The 15,719-nt window shown below is 49.5% G+C and overlaps 4 protein-coding genes across 4 annotated transcripts; 2 read left to right on the top strand and 2 right to left on the bottom strand.

Annotated features, from left to right (window-relative positions):
- Positions 1 to 146: 146 nt before the first annotated feature.
- Positions 147 to 1,321, bottom strand: FPRO_09539 (uncharacterized protein; the record flags this gene model as incomplete). The annotated part of the gene is made up of 2 exons (XM_031232942.1): positions 147 to 347; positions 398 to 1,321. The coding sequence occupies 2 exons, from the start codon at positions 1,319 to 1,321 to the stop codon at positions 147 to 149; spliced, it is 1,125 nt and encodes a 374-aa protein (XP_031082828.1).
- A 2,434-nt stretch (positions 1,322 to 3,755) lies between these two features.
- Positions 3,756 to 4,542, top strand: FPRO_09538 (putative vivid PAS protein VVD; the record flags this gene model as incomplete). The annotated part of the gene is made up of 3 exons (XM_031232941.1): positions 3,756 to 3,893; positions 3,948 to 4,082; positions 4,138 to 4,542. 3 exons carry the CDS (start codon positions 3,756 to 3,758, stop codon positions 4,540 to 4,542), a joined length of 678 nt encoding a protein of 225 aa, XP_031082827.1.
- A 2,538-nt stretch (positions 4,543 to 7,080) lies between these two features.
- On the bottom strand, positions 7,081 to 10,074 carry FPRO_09537 (uncharacterized protein; the record flags this gene model as incomplete). The annotated part of the gene is made up of 3 exons (XM_031232940.1): positions 7,081 to 9,362; positions 9,416 to 9,810; positions 9,863 to 10,074. The coding sequence occupies 3 exons, from the start codon at positions 10,072 to 10,074 to the stop codon at positions 7,081 to 7,083; spliced, it is 2,889 nt and encodes a 962-aa protein (XP_031082826.1).
- A 772-nt stretch (positions 10,075 to 10,846) lies between these two features.
- FPRO_09536 (putative MEU1-multiple enhancer of UAS2) lies at positions 10,847 to 11,900 on the top strand (the record flags this gene model as incomplete). Its single annotated transcript, XM_031232938.1, has 3 exons — positions 10,847 to 10,874; positions 10,947 to 11,438; positions 11,497 to 11,900. The coding sequence occupies 3 exons, from the start codon at positions 10,847 to 10,849 to the stop codon at positions 11,898 to 11,900; spliced, it is 924 nt and encodes a 307-aa protein (XP_031082825.1).
- Positions 11,901 to 15,719: the final 3,819 nt, after the last annotated feature.

Raw genomic sequence — 15,719 nt, 5'->3', positions numbered from 1 at the left:
ATTCGAATTCCATACCTATGTGCAGCATCTGAAGACTGCTCTCAATTGCTAGATTGGTTTCTATCAGGTCTGTCTAACACTGGTGGGGTATCATTTTATCGTGTCTTCGTAGTGAACAAAATCGCAAATGTGACCTAAAACCGCGGTCATTCTCCTCTCTTCTCCCTCTTGAGCGGCCTTCCGGGGACAGCCTGTGAGCCTCTAACTCGAAGTTCGTCGTCGCCGTCGCCTTCGTCTTCTTCATCCATCATTTCCTGCTGCTGCTGTGCCAGACGAACACGCTTGATACGGCGCGCCATGGCTTGGTCCTGGAAGAACTCGTGGTCGAATCGCGCACGCGTGAATTTCTATACACCAAGTTAGTCAATAGTACTTGGATGATGGAGAGTGAGCGGACCTGTGAGCATCCTGCTTGTGGACATTGAGATTCTCCTCGCATGGGTAGATACTCGAGCAGAGCGGCCTTCTCGAATGTATGTTTGCAGTTCCGGTTGGTGTAAGGATCCTTCATGGGTTGTAATGTCAAAGGGCAGTTAATGCTCTTGACCTCGCGCTCAACGGCAATATCGTCATCGTCGTCTCCTACCCCGGCACCTGCTCCCTTGACGTCACCGGTCATGATAGGCTCGCCATCGGCAGTGAACCAGCGTGAGGCATCGGGCAGTGGGGGCCCCTCATCGCCAGCCATAGCATCGTGCCACAGCTTTTTGAAGCCAGCGTAGTCGTTATTGAGAGCATAACGCTGATGGGCGGACATTTTAGTATATTCAGTGTCTTTCTTCTGGCGCAGTTCTTTGTAGAGTTCGAGTAGGCTTGTTGCACCCCGCGGCTCCTGCTCGTCATCCTGCTCGCTTCGTTGGGCGCCCACTTGTCTTTGTTGGGCAGCTTCTGCACTGGCCGTGTCATGCAACTCGCTGAACATGGCATCTTCGTCTTCCAATTCTGCTCTGCGATCGATCATATCACGAATGGCCTGTTCCGATGCCGCTGTCAGTGTGTTAATGCGCTCCTCCAATTCAGGGAGATGAGCTTCGAGGCGTAGCTCGTCCTCAGATTTCTCTGTCCCCTTCTCCTCTCTCCGGAGTTTTAGGCGGGACAACTCTTCGCGCTGCATGCGCAATCGCTCGTGTATATCACTGACACTGAAGCCAAGTAATCGGACAGATTCGTTGATCTGCTGTTGATATGCGGCTGTTGAGCGGCTGTTTGACAAGTCGTGCAGCTTGCGGCGAGCAGTGTCGGTGAGTGGACATGCTGGTGGTTCGTACCCAGGTAGCTCTGTAGATGAATTACCAGTGCGGTTGATGGCTCTCCGAGACATGTTGAGATCTTGATATGGCAGCTGTATAATCAATCAATTGGGAATGACATTGATGTTTGAGCAGTTGGTGGAGTGTAGTCTCTGTTAGCGACACGACACGCGTTAATTGAAAGAGAGACGCGACATTTTCAGATGGGTGAGTGGGCCTGTCTTTCTATCCGTACCCGCCTACCTACCTAAGTCTAGTAGGTTTGAGTGTATCGCCTACCCTAGACCTCTAATCTACTCACCCTAGCCCCATTTTGATTTGGCCGTTTTGAAGGCCAATGTGCTGTGGCTCTCGTCGGCAGGTGCCCAAACGGTACTGTAATATTTCACTAACATGGATCGGAGAGACATCTCGATGGATTGAGTGTCACCAAGTCAAAGACGACAATATCAAATGTTTCGCGAACGAACCGAAAGGAGCAGGGGGCTCAACCCAAGCGCCTGTCGATCTGAAGAATGGCTGCAGCGTCATTGATCCATATCACTCTGACAGAATGAAAAAATAATAATGAATGAGAATCAGCTATCTGACATTTAGAGCGAGTACAATAAATCGCCAAAAGACGCACAGCAGTCATCAAATACGAAATCGCAAGAATAGCGACCAACTGACAATGTCAGGGCAATGAATGCATCGACGCCAACTGTAGCTTCATCAGAAGCGAGGACGGGTTATTCCAGCAGCTCAACTCAGCCCAGCCTGGCTCGGCTCACAACCTACCTACCTTACCCACTCAGCGTCACCAGTGACGACAGTAAAGGTCTAGACTCTACAAGGACCAGGCACGGTGTCGTAGTCATAGTTTTGGACGTGGCCATGGACCTTCTCCAACATCTCGATGCACTTTCCGATGTCTGCGGTCGTTGGCGAAAACCGACCAGTGAAATCCTTGTCTCAGGCGTTTGTCTTGAATCGGAGACAAAAGAAAATAGGGCGGGCGGGGAGACGGAAGCCTCCAATGTGCTTGTGTTTGATCACGGCAACCAAGACTTGGTTCCACGCATCGAAGCCTTAGCAAGCCATCGCGCCTCAACACCAAACAAGCTCTTTCTCACCCTGGACCTGTGCATCGCTCATCGGCTACAGCATCGATCATGCAAAAGACGGTCGCTTGTGAAATGGGCCAAGGCTGGCCAACAACGCATGCGCATGCGCATACGCACACGCAAATGTGTTGCTCATGTTAGCGAGGAGGGTCCAGATTCAATCGAGCCCAGGCCGACGACGAATTGATATTGGCGCATTGTCGATGCTATCAAGAAGTCATCGTGATGATGGGTAGACAAAAGCAACAACAAAAAAAAACAAAAAACGAAAACAAAAACAAACACAACCCGGGAGCGATCAATATCTCTTGCATACGATAATCGAATTCGAAACGCCAAGAAGAAACAAGCCAAATGACAATCGATAGATATTGTGAGGCACTGTACTCCGTAGGTATTCTGTGTATTTGGCTTGATTGACTAAGAAAACTGCCGACGACAAGATACAGTCCATTGCACCGATCCAGAGGCCTAGTTCAAAGTACTCAGCGATCTCAGCAGTGTACGTACCTTTGCGTTTCACCAATCTGACAGGTCGTTCCTTGACTAAAGTGGAGATCCTCGTCGATGAGTACCGATCTTGTGTCTCGAGACTGTCGCTGGCGATCTCTTCAACTGCTCGGGGACCATGAGAATCGAGCACCTTGAACCAATCGAACAAGACCCTACGAATTGGGTTTCTTTACCCCTACCCGTACCTATTACGCCTACACCTCGCTGTGGTATCCAGACCCCTGCTTCAATGCCCGTTTGACCACTGTTGGGCTGTTTGTTGAAGCAAACATGAGGCTGTATTGCAAGCCCCCAGGACTCAAGAAAAGGTGCAAATCATGCTCAAAATACAGCCACTCATCCGCGAAAATGCTCCTCTCCTCATTCTCAGTGAAATGCGCACTACTTGACGCCCCCAACATCAGCAGCTGCAGTTCAACACCATAAACAGCAGAGCAACTCCCAGGACCATACCAAGACTATCTATACTCACACCAGATCGTCATCACCCACACCCCCAAAGCATCCGCCGTCTCTGTCAGTTCCCTTTCAGGGTCCATCACGATTTGCATTCGCATTTGGAAACCATTGAAAGCTCCGCCCGCACAGTTATTCCCTGACAAGTCTGACTGTCTTCTGGCACCTCATCTGGGATAACTATCCAGCCGCATCCTGGACGATCCAAGAGTTCCTCCTCGCTTACCTGCCAGTTCATTCATCCCTCAAACTTGCAACCTATCCGCTTCCAGCTTTTCTATCCGACTGATACCTGACGACTCCAACATCCTGCAACGCTGCTGATTGACTCCGTCATACTTGACTGCGTTTATTCTGGTGCTACCTCAGCCGAGGACACAGGGGCCCGGGCCTATATATCACCTTACTCATATCTCCCGTTATCCTCGACATGACAGCTTCCATGCGTGCCATCTCTTCAACACTACCGCTGGGCTTTCCATCCTCACGCTCGCCCTCTCCTCACTGCTCGGCCATGGCGTCCAAGACAGTTCCAGCTATGAATCCCTGGGAGGTCAATGCTCTCAATGTAGGTTTCAAAAGTGATCTTTGTCCAAAGTGGCACCCATTGACTTTTCCATAGTATGAGTTCCCTCAAGAGGGCTCTTTCAATGTTGACGGCACAGTAAACTCTGCAGGTACTTGGCGTCGAGTTCAAGACCCCGTCATCTACCCCGGGCTCTACGCTCCCAGTGGGATCGACATCATGTCCATCTTGGTGAGCCGACTTACACCATCACTAATCTGCCCACAGGCCACTAACAATAAAACAGTTCCGTGTCATGGGCCGACCAAACCCTCAAGTTGTTCTTGGTCCAGTGGACTGTTCGGTCGCTCTTGTCGTGTGCGACATGGGCCAGGCCGATGCCCCCGTCATCTATGTTTCTGACTCGTTCTCCGAACTCACTGGATACACGGCTCGTGAGGTTCTTGGGCGAAATTGCCGCTTCCTCCAAGCACCACCAGGGCATGAACGGTCTCTTGACAGGAAGGGTACGGACAAGGTCGCTTCACACCGCATGCGTCAGGCCGTCTGTGCTGGAAGGGAGATTCAGATCCCCGTCACCAACTACAAGAAATATGGCCAGCCATTCAACAACCTTCTCACCATAATCCCCGTTCCTGTCGATGAAACTGGCTGTCGTTACTGCATCGGCTTTCTGAGTGAGATGGACTGAGTAGTCAAGTCAACATTATCACAGTAGTGTTCGATAACACTGCTGACGACGATTTGACAACAACAGTGATAGTCTCAATATTGAACTGCCAACGACGTCATCATACCGCGCCTCACAACGAAACAAGGGCTCTCTCTGACGAAATTCCAACAACGACACCAACTTCTTACACTTATCGGCATACAAACCTGGTCTACCAGCATTCTTCGAGATCCTTGTCCGACTTGCACTCACTCCACTTTGTAAATTTTGGAGGTGCTCAGCCAGTTCCGGTATCTCTTTGCTTTAAGGCATTTATGAATATTTACGATACCCTTTGCATTGGCGTATTACTTTCTCAGTCAACACATTCACGGCTCCTAGCAGGAGAAACACTTCAAGGTGTTCAGGTCTTTTCTTTTTAGTAGAACAAATGGTTAAGCGTTGTTATTCTGTTCCCACTGTTCTGGTCTTTTCTTATCATAGTCTGATGATTTACACTCCCACGTTAAGACTTTTGGATTTTTAGATTTTATTAGCTGGAAATCAAGCTCGGGCTTGCATAGTACAGCAACGTGGGTTGGGAAAAGACTTTTTTTTCTTTTTCTTTTTCTTTTTCTTTTACCATAGACGTCGCTGTCAGGCACGAGCATACCATGTTGGGCGCAGGAGGAGTACATACATACACGCATTTGATTTGATTTGATTTGATTTACTTGGCATTGTGTGTTGTCGATTTGATGGGTGAAGCAAGATGGTCACGAGGACCTGAGTCAGAGTTGCGTGGAATCACGACAAAATACGATGGGATGCAGTATCTGGAGATGCTGTGGACGATCTGACCGCCGCTGTCAGATCATGGAAATACATATGTACACACAAGAAACTTTTCTGAACCAACAGCATTTCTTGTTCATCAGCCGGCATTTGTCTGTGATTGTCCCGTATCAACCGAAGACCCTTGTCTCGATCTCCAGGCCTCCCTGTCATGCCACGAGATCGAGCCAAGGGCTTGACAGGTCAAACCAATACTGTACTCTCACTGTACACTGATGCCCAAAAACTCAAAAACTCAAAAAAAAAAAAAGTCCAAGGGATAGCAAAATGGGTCCCCGACGTTTTCTGTCACTGCCAAACTTGGTAAAGGCGCAAATAAAGTTTTGTGTCAGAACTTGGCGATTGCTTCAGCAAGTTCCTAGAAGGGTCAGAGCTATCAGCTCAGCAGGGAACTTCATGATTTTACTAATGCGTATATGCAACGCAAACTCCAGTCCGTGGATACTGCTAATGTACGTGGTGTCGATGGTCTAAGCATACCAAGGAATCTCTTCCAGAGACTGACAGAGAGCCATCGTGTAAGTGCGGTGACTACACACTTGCTTGACGGGCACTCATACAAATAACATATTTCCAAGGCTGAACATTTGTTTATTACTACCTGTAATTAAAGCACGCCTTGCAATAAGTCTCCGCTGCTGGCTTCGTGGCAAGATTTGACGATAGCGCCCCTCAAACACACGTCCTATGCATTCCATATGTAGCTGTCTGGGTCGGACCTTTGATAAGGGGGGCGCTCTAACGAGTCGGACTCTGAAGGTCAGTCTATAGGCTACTTAAGGGTGGGACATTGCTTGGCAGGCGGTCACACCTTTGCGGTCCTCTGATCTCTCAGACAATCAAGTTAACTCGGCGTCTTTCTATCATTCCCTGTTTGCCGTCAGTCTGGTCGCAAATAGAGAAGACTGATTAACCCGAAAGTGATAGACTATGTAATGCCTTGAATTGATTGATACTCATGGGGAATGCCAGGCTTCTGAAAGCAAGGGATGGCAGAAAGACACTGAGACGACTTGTGATTCATTCCCTAGTAAGAGTTGACCATAGACCGTTCTGGTCATCAACGTGAATCTAAAGATGTTTATTCATTGTAGAGTATCAGTTAACTGCCCCTAGATAAGTATCATAGGTATATCACGGCCCCAGATCTTGAACCAGAGACTGATTGTGCTCTTTAGGCTTGGTAGGAATAGCACTTGATGTGAAAACTCTAGGAATTTTTGACTGCTCAGATGGTGAATATCCTTAGCCTAGAAAGCTTCTGGTACTGGTAATTAGATGCTGTTCATGCTTGAGTAGGCAGTATTGTAACTGCTGATGACCTAGAGGCTTCTGCCATACCCACCATGATCGGATGGGAATATGTGATGTTTCATCTGAACTGTGCTTGGTGTCATGCGTAATACTTGTCCAACATGATGAAAGATCAACAAATCAAGAGCTTGACTTTTACCCACAGTGATTCTATGCAAGCCCAAACCCAGATATCCCTAATAAGCACAACTTTTCTGTATTTGTCCAAACTCCAGCCGTATGTAGAAAACAGAAACTCGGTCCAACATCTCATCCCTTGAGTTAAACTCCTCTGATTGAGATGTTCCACAAATACCAAAGTCCAACCAACCATTTACGCAGTAGTCTCCAGACACCCTACGCCATGCTAACCTCCATACCATGTGAAATTTCTCTCATGTTTCTCATGACAAATACACAGGCACTTATTTATGCCATAAAATCATCTTCAATGCTGCCTCGTCCACTGGGTTGGTTGAGATCAATCCTGCCAGCTCCGTCCACAATGTCATTAGTGTCCTGTTCGCCTGGTGCAGACGTACTCGAGCGGACCTGCACCTTGACTTCGCCTTGGATACCATCAACCCTTATCGTTGACACGGTGGTACCGCCAGGGGCAGGCCGAAGGTTAGGCGGTGGCGAGAGGTTGACAAGTTCACGGAAGAAGTTGTTGGCAGCCTCGCAGCCGTCCAGCAGCCACTTGAGACAAATCGTCACTCGCTCCTTGGCATATGGGTTGTGGTCGTCGTAGGCGCAGCAGTTGAGAAGAGGCACAATTCCGTTATACTTAACCATCTGCATCTGCACATCAGGGTTTCCAGGGCTGCTCTGACCTTGAGGCGGCTGTAAGAGAGTGGCGATAATGGTAAAGATTTGTCCTTTGATCCCGGACCAGGGGAACTTATGCGCTGGCTCCTGCAGAGGAGGAGGTGGTGGCGAGGGGGGGAGTCCATCTTCCGTAGCGGCGTATGGTCGCTCAACCATGGGGTTGCCGTCACTGTCATTCCGAGGTGACCGCTTGGGGAGCTCAATAAGAGGCTTCTTGGGCACTCCAGCCTCCAGCCCCGTCAAGATTGTGATGAGGTCGTAGATGGCCTCCCACTCGATCAGCTTGGCTCGAGTGTCCAGCATCTCAGCAACGGTCGTGAGAAAATCGAGGTACTGAGCCAAACCATCCTTGGCACGTTCCATATCCCAACTATCCACTGGAAACTCGGAAGGATCGCAGTTCTCTTCCCGAATTTGAGCTTGAAGATGCATGAGAGCGGCACATTCGGGGACGATACGGCTTCGAAAGAAACTCAAGAAGAAGTGAACAAGCTTGATGTCACGGGAATTGTCCTTTGTCTCCTGAGAAGCTGAGTTGTTTATCCGAGCTCTGAACATGTGGTTGACAAGTCGTAGAAGGACTGTCTGAGCGGGCGAGATGATATCCTTGGGAATACGGAGCGAGTTCCAGGCATATGGAATCAAGGCGCTATGATGAAGGGCCTCCACAATCTGAGTAGTGACCTGGAAGATGAGAGACTGCTCATCCTTCTCCCAGACAGCAATGAAGACTAGCATCTCTCTGAGGAGACTCTTTCCGCAGTCAAGGGCCAGGAACATACGACACCTGGTCTTCTGGAGGTTCTCGCCTGCTCGAGTCAACCCCGATCCGGCGTTGTCTAGAATGCATGACTTGACAATCATGTGCAGGGCCTCGATCTGTTTGGGATCCAAAATGTTGGGCACTTCAGTTAGCAGACCAGTCAGTGGCCCCTCCCCATAAGATTCATCATCGTCAGCGTCTTCTTCGTCCATGATATCCTCCACGTAGTCGTGAGCATACTCATGATCGTGATCATGATGATGATGGTGGTGATCATGTTCATGGTCATGGTGGTGATCACATTGACATACGCACTCCTGATCATCTTCATGGTGATGGTCATGGTGATGGTCGTGGTCGTGGTCGTGGTCGTGATCGTGATTGTGATCGTCATGGTCATGGTCGCACTCATGGTGATGGTCGTGGTGATGATCGTGATGGTGCTCATGATCATGCTCATGATCATCGTGTTCACAGTGATGGCAATGCTCGTGTTCCGAGAGCTCTTCCTCCTCAACAACACCTGGCGGCGGAGAGTGGTCTGTTCCACAAGAGTGAGCATATCGATGCACGAGATTATTGCGGCAATGTTCCAGGCGGCTCTGGGCAAACTCCACAGATGGCATCAGGACTAGCCATTCTTCGTAATTAGGGTCGCGGGCGTTCAGCCACCAGGTGTCAACTTCTCTCGAGACGCGCCCATATGCACGATCTTGTTCGAATTTGTCCGTCTCATCGGGCTTCCACACCGGGTTGATCTTATCCTCAGTGTTGGTGACATCTCCAGGAACATCCACAGAGCCATCCGGGAGCCAGTTCCAAGCCAGAGGTCGAATCGGGGCGAGGTTGCCGGGTGGTTTCGAGGCTTGGTTCTGGGCGTAATCTTTGAGCAGCTTCCTGGCAGTGTCACATAGCTTGGAGTTCCTATCGAGCCAGTGCTGGACCTGTCGTTTTGCCACGTCTGGGCGGAAGCCTGAGCCATCGCCCAGACTCTCCTCGGGACCCGAAAGCGCGCCGTCATCATCAAATAGGACGTCAAACCAAAAAGACATTTTGTTCCTGTCGTGTTTCGCAGTCCAGTTATGGGCTTGCTGTAAAGAAGTTACCAGCAGCTTTTTGTCTAGATTCTATTGTTAGTGTGGGAGTATGTGTCTCGACACCGTGGATACATACATAGCTCTGTGACATCACCGAGCTTTAATCTCTGGTTCTCATCGAGAATCTCTCCGTCGTAGCCCTTACTCGTTACGTTGACACAGAGAATGATGGTCTGGTATACCATTTGATCAAAGTGAACCGCCGCGCAGATGTCTTGCGGCACCTCGGGCTCAGCATTCACGAGGAGATTCCTGGCAATATGCATAAGCTTGATGAGAGTCGCTATGTCCTCCTTAATTGTCGCATGGTTCATAACAATCAAGGCAGTGCTCTCCTGGGGAGTGACGCCCTTCTCTGGGTCGTTGAGGCTCGACAGCGGCCCTACAGATCGTGTGGTGAGGCTCGGTATGGCAGCTGCAAAAATTCTGGTGAGCCAGATCCAAATCGCCACATTTCTTGAGATGGCCTCGCTGCACGCTCGTCAGTGATGAGGCCCGCATAGAAAGCGAGGCTGAGGCTTACCGAGCCTTGCGTATCGTGTGTGTTTTCTCTAATGTTTTTGTGATCATAGAGCTCACTTTAGCTGCTGTCTGAGGGCCCATGGGAGGAGACTGAGTGTAGTGGCCTTCAAGACAGACGAGGGCGGCAGCGAAGCAGCGCTCCTCGATGGTTTCATCAGGTCCATTCTCGTGAGCCTCGTTCAGCAAATTGACGTTGTCGGGAAGTCGGGTCATTTTATCATTTCTCGTCATGGCATCCATACACAGTCGCTGACAAGTTGTGGCTGCCAGACTATTTGATGGGTGAGGTTGTGGTGGGCTAAATTTTGGCGGAGCTAGGTGACTTAGGCCGGAAAATTTTGGCCGGCTTGGTCAGCATAAGAGAGAGAGAGAGAGAGAGAGAGAGAAGAAAGGGTGAGTGTGAGGAAGAAGGTAAATAAGTGTGAGACTGTGAATTTCGATGCTGCATATGAGATTACAATATTAACAAAAGATGAGATTAAACCAAAACTGATCCAGCTCTATCACTAAATTATCAATACCTTCATTGGGTGAATGTTGATAGAGTGAAATGTTCACTAAGCGTAAAAGAACTCAGCCCCACCAAACAAATAGCAACACAAGCCTTATGAGGTCCTTATGATAACAGTAATAGCCTATCGCAAGTCTATAAACACAGCACGGTAAGCATTCTATACCATACCTGGTTGCCTACTTATAATCTTTATGATAGAATAATAGCACTATCATGCCAAAGATTTGGTATCCTCAGATGCGCCAACCAATGGTAGCGCTCACAAAGGTCCGCGACCCCTCCATCCCGCCTCTACCCAAGCACGTAAGCTTGGTCATGGCGGCGGGGTAGCTAGGTAATTAGGCACCTAGGTAACTACTACTGAGGACCAACCTAGACACGGCAGATATTTCCTCGCGACGACGATAACCTCTCATTCTCACCAACGTTCCAAGTCCTTGCCCCAACTAATCTCGGCTTCAATTCGTCAAGATGGGTGACCTCCCTACTACGTTCGACAGTGTGTAGACTATCTCATCCGTCTGTATACATCAATATAAATGCAATGCTGATTCTCGCATTATCCTCACAGAGCCTGTCCATATCGCCGTGATTGGCGGTACTGGTCTCGGTCAGCTTGAAGGCTTCGAGCCCGTCGCTGCTCTCACCCCTATCACACCTTGGGGACCCCCGGCCTCGCCGATCCAGATCCTCTCCCACAAAGGTGGCTACGTCGCTTTCCTTGCTCGCCATGGTGTTCACCATCAGTTTGCTCCTCACGAAGTCCCGAACCGCGCAAACATCGCTGCTCTACGACATATTGGTGTTAGATCCGTCATCGCGTTCTCCGCCGTCGGTTCCTTACAAGAGGAGATCAAGCCTATGGACTTTGTCGTCCCGGATCAGGTCATTGATCGCACAAAGGGTATCCGTCCCTTTACCTTCTTTGAGGGTGGTGTAGTTGGACATGTTGGCTTTGCCGACCCTTTCGATGCAGGCCTTGCTAAGGTGGTCAAGGCTTGCGCAGCTCATATGGAGGGCGACGGCGTCGTCTTGCACGAAAAGGGCACGGTCATTGTCATGGGTAAGAGACCCGTTGAAGCAGTGCCAATCGCCGAATCATCCTCTGACAAACAATCTAGAAGGGCCGCAGTTCTCAACTCGCGCCGAGTCCAACATGTACCGATCTTGGGGAGGATCCGTTATCAACATGTCGACCCTTCCTGAAGCCAAGCTTGCCCGCGAGGCTGAGCTGGCCTACCAGGTGATTGCCATGGCCACCGACTATGATTGCTGGCATTCATTTGAGGATGTTAATGTAGAGCTGGTCATCAAGTACATGAAGGCTAACAATGAAAATGCCAAGCGACTTGTAGCGGGTGTCTTGGATCGACTTGCTGAGCTCGAGAACAGCGACCTGGTCCAAGCGAAGCACTGGGCTGGTGCCTCTCAAGGAGCCGTCAAGTTCATGACCAAGCCAGCTGGCCGTGATCCCGAGGCCATGAAGAAGGTCGAGTACCTTTTCCCTGGCTTCTGGGAGGAATAAACCCAAGTTAGTCAGAAGCAGAAAGAGACGGATATTCGAGGGCAAACCAAAGTACGTACACAAATGTAGATAGGCTTTTGCTGTGATAGAGGCGTTATTGTAAAGCGGTGGAACAATCATCGGTCATCGATATGAGTTCGATTCCGTGCGTCTGCTTGCTCGTCGATGGGTTCTTTGGAATTGTATACTCAGCCAGTGGGCACAAAGACCCAATTGATGTCGGAATAATGTGAGCTGGTGAGAGCACAGGCCCAACTGCTATCGATCAGACCTTTTTTGATAGGGCAGTAAAGTACGCTCACGACGTCACCAGGCCGCGACACAATAGTCAATGGTGTTGAATGACCCCTGGTCCCTGACAAGGGTTCGTTGCTGCATCGTCCACACCCGAGGCTCATGGCTCAAGATGGCTTTTTTGTGGCAGTCGATTTCTGGTGTCACGCTTTGATTTCGTGTTTTCTCTTTTGTTTTCTCAGGCCCTGCATATGCCTGTTGATGTGGCAAAAGCGGCTCTTACGTCGTCTGCCCGGCCCACTACGTCGCATGCATTGATGCTTCTCATGTCTGACGTTTTTGCCGTGAAGCATTGAGGCCCGAGCATTGGCATGCGATGCTCTAAGAGCAATTCAGGATATGAGCTGTAAAGTTCTCTGGACCACAATTACTAGCTTTTCAAGCGTCGTTCCTGTGCCTTGTATCCATGTTCGTGAGTAATATATCGGCAACGGCCCGCCCTAAGGGCAGATTCTGCCAGGGCCCTGGTCAAATGCTACCTGACATTTCTTGCAGCTCACATTAGTCTCGCAGCACGGGTGGTCGCTGTACAACAAACGTCCCTGAAGATGTCTTGTTAGTTATAACGGAAGATCTTCTTCACACTCTCAACCCCTAGGCACCTCTTGAGTGTTGATGACAACCCTTGTACTTGGTGATGCAACAATTAGGGGTGTCATTTGAATGATTATTCAATCGTCTTACCTGCGTGCTGTCGTATGCAGATATGGCTGAATCCATGGACTTTGCACAGCGACAGGGGCGTAACTGTCATCACACCCTCTTTGATGCGCGTCCTTTAAACGTAAACGCCGCTCGACTGCATTGTGAGAGAGGTTCGTTCGATCAACAAGATTCTTCTCGGCCGGGATCCTAACACAATTCTGTGGCAGCGCATGCAATGCTGATTCCGACTCCGCGATCCCTGTGCTCCTGTTGTCTCAGTTGTTTTCTCTTTTGTACTTGACCATTCTACGCTCTGCCTTTGTTCGTTGAGGATTCGAATGCCTAATACGTGTTGAAGCTCTGGACATCAGAGCACTTCGGCAGGGGTTCGAAATCAAAGCCGAACGCATATTCCAGACACTGCCCTCAGACTAAATTGAGCTACTCTATGATAGGCGGTCCCGGTGAGACAGCTTCATTTACACTGTTGCGATATATGGGTTTGGGTGATCGAGGCAATATGAATCAGCACAAAGTTAGTGCACATCGGATGACTGTCCAGCATATCCGGCTGTTCGTCAGAGTCACTGCCCTCGTTGTTTATTTAATGAACGTTATGTTGTCTGTCATCAGAGACTCAGTGCCCAGCCACCACCTCATGACATCTATTCATGGTAGGCGGAGCTACCAGCAACCTCGAGGAGTTGGCTGAGAGGCGTGCAGGACAAGTCATCCCTGAAGGCGACGTTAATGAAGAAGACCGACTGGACTTCAGGCCGACCGAAACACGCCGGTCCCCGTGTTGACAGGTCCGGGGTGTGACAGATTCCGTCCACGTCGACTCCGTGGTCACGGCGCAAGTGCAGGCATTCGGCGCGGGATAGCGGAGCACTTGAAACTAGAAAGATCCGAGTTTGGCAATGCTTGAGAGCTGCAAAGGACTTAGCACACTAGCTAGGAACTGGGCATTGACTGATGGGTGGCTCATGGTATCTATCAAGTCAATCCTGAGGCATTACCAGAGAGAGTTAGAATCCACAGCATAGAGACTATCCGTAATATGTAGAAGGATAGCTGAAATGAACCAACACCCCATGTTATCCACAGAAATCACAACGGCATGTCATATTTGCTTTTGTGTCGTGTGCCTTTTTCTTCTTTCAGCTGCTGTGTCGAGTATTATCGCTCAACCGACCCCTTAGCCCGATCTCAAGCTCTTAGGCACGAACAGCGTTGTCCATCGAAAAGCTCCATAGTCTGTCGACTTTACTGTCGATGTGACCCCATACAGGACGATGACTTGATGGAGAGAAGTGGTTCTGCGAAAAGCAGAATGGCGGTGGAGCCAACGACTATACCTTGACTCGTGTGCACACACAATACTGCACTGTTATGCGTCCAATTCTTGGCTCCAGCTTGGCCATCACTAACTCAATAATGCGTCGTTCCTCACCTACGCCTTAGAGCTGCGTTACCAAGCGCTGTCAAAGCATGGGCCCGCAGAGATTATGCTCTTGTGTGGATTTCCATCTACCGGTCTCGCAGGAGAACATGAGGTTGACGTGTATTACAGTAGCTGCGACACCATCGAATGCGAGTCTTCCTTTTGCCAACGGCTGGCTTTCTATGAAGATCCGATATTCGCGCTCTCTTCTCAGGCCAAACGCGGTGTGTTATGTGAAGCATCTGAGACCTCGACAACTCTGAGCTCTATCGTACAACATACAACGCATGGAATAGCAGCTGAGTTAATGATCGACGGGTGTCAACATGCGTTTCTTCCTGAGTGGGTATCAGTACTATGCTAATCCCACGTGGCATGTGACAGACTGGGAGAAGCAAGGAGAAGGAATATCAATGCTCATCAAGACATAGAATACGCAAGACGTTGTCGGCCGCACATAGGACAAGCCAGGGTGCAGCGGAGCATTTGGAAACAATGACAGCGTCTCACTCTCTGGACTTCTGGAGAACCAACGTGCAGGGAACTTGCGAGGCTAATAAGCGATAGTGCCGTGGCTTGCTTGTCAAGTATCGTCGAGTACTGAAAAAACCATTGCACTGTGACGATGCTGACCTCTCATTTGCCCATCATAACTGACAGAACTGCATCGCTAAAGCCCCGAGGCTCAACAAAGGCCGACGGACTGTTTTCCGGTCGAATGGCAGCGTAAGCGAGCCGGCAATAGGTAGTGTTACACCTGGTAGTTGTCTAAGGTTGCGCAAGGATGGATGGAGGATGTTCATGGATATGTCTTGGATCTCGGATCACGCTTAAGTGAACCGCGGCCTCGTAATTGGCCTCGGCTAGCGATCCAGCAGGCACGATCAACTGCTCCTGCTGTTTCCGTGTTAGGTCCTTTCGGAGCCATAGGAGGTGACTGTGAATTGAGGTCTTGGCGTCCAACGTATCACATACACAGAGTATCATGACATGACTGACTTTGCATTGCATTGCATTGGATATAACTCCGTATATTGGACATTAACCGTGCCGTGTCTCGTGCTGTCTGGTCTCGTTTATTGAGCAGTTAAAGAGCTCAAGGACAAGGATCACCTGATATGATCAGCATCATCACCACCATCGAAACTGATTTTCAGCGGTAACCGGGAAAAGGGAAGGTTAATTGCTCGCTACTCCACATGCCAGTGGCATGAATTGTGGTTCTCTCCAGGCTTGTTTTGCTTTTTTGAGGCTCTCTCGACTTGACAGCTTCAACTTGGACGACGTGCGCTCTTTGTGGTGAAAAGAAAAGGACGGACTAAAGTGCTTTAAGTTGTATGTTCCAAAACGTATGAAATTGGTCGGTAAATACCTATTGAGCATTGTAGAATACCCATCTCTTTGGCTATCGGTGATTTCATGGCGTGTTGTTCACG

This window comes from Fusarium proliferatum, assembly GCF_900067095.1.
Source record: "Fusarium proliferatum ET1 genome assembly, contig: FPRO_scaffold006, whole genome shotgun sequence".
In the NCBI taxonomy this organism is placed as follows: Eukaryota; Fungi; Ascomycota; class Sordariomycetes; order Hypocreales; family Nectriaceae; genus Fusarium; species Fusarium proliferatum.
This window is presented reverse-complemented; position numbering and strand designations above follow the sequence as displayed.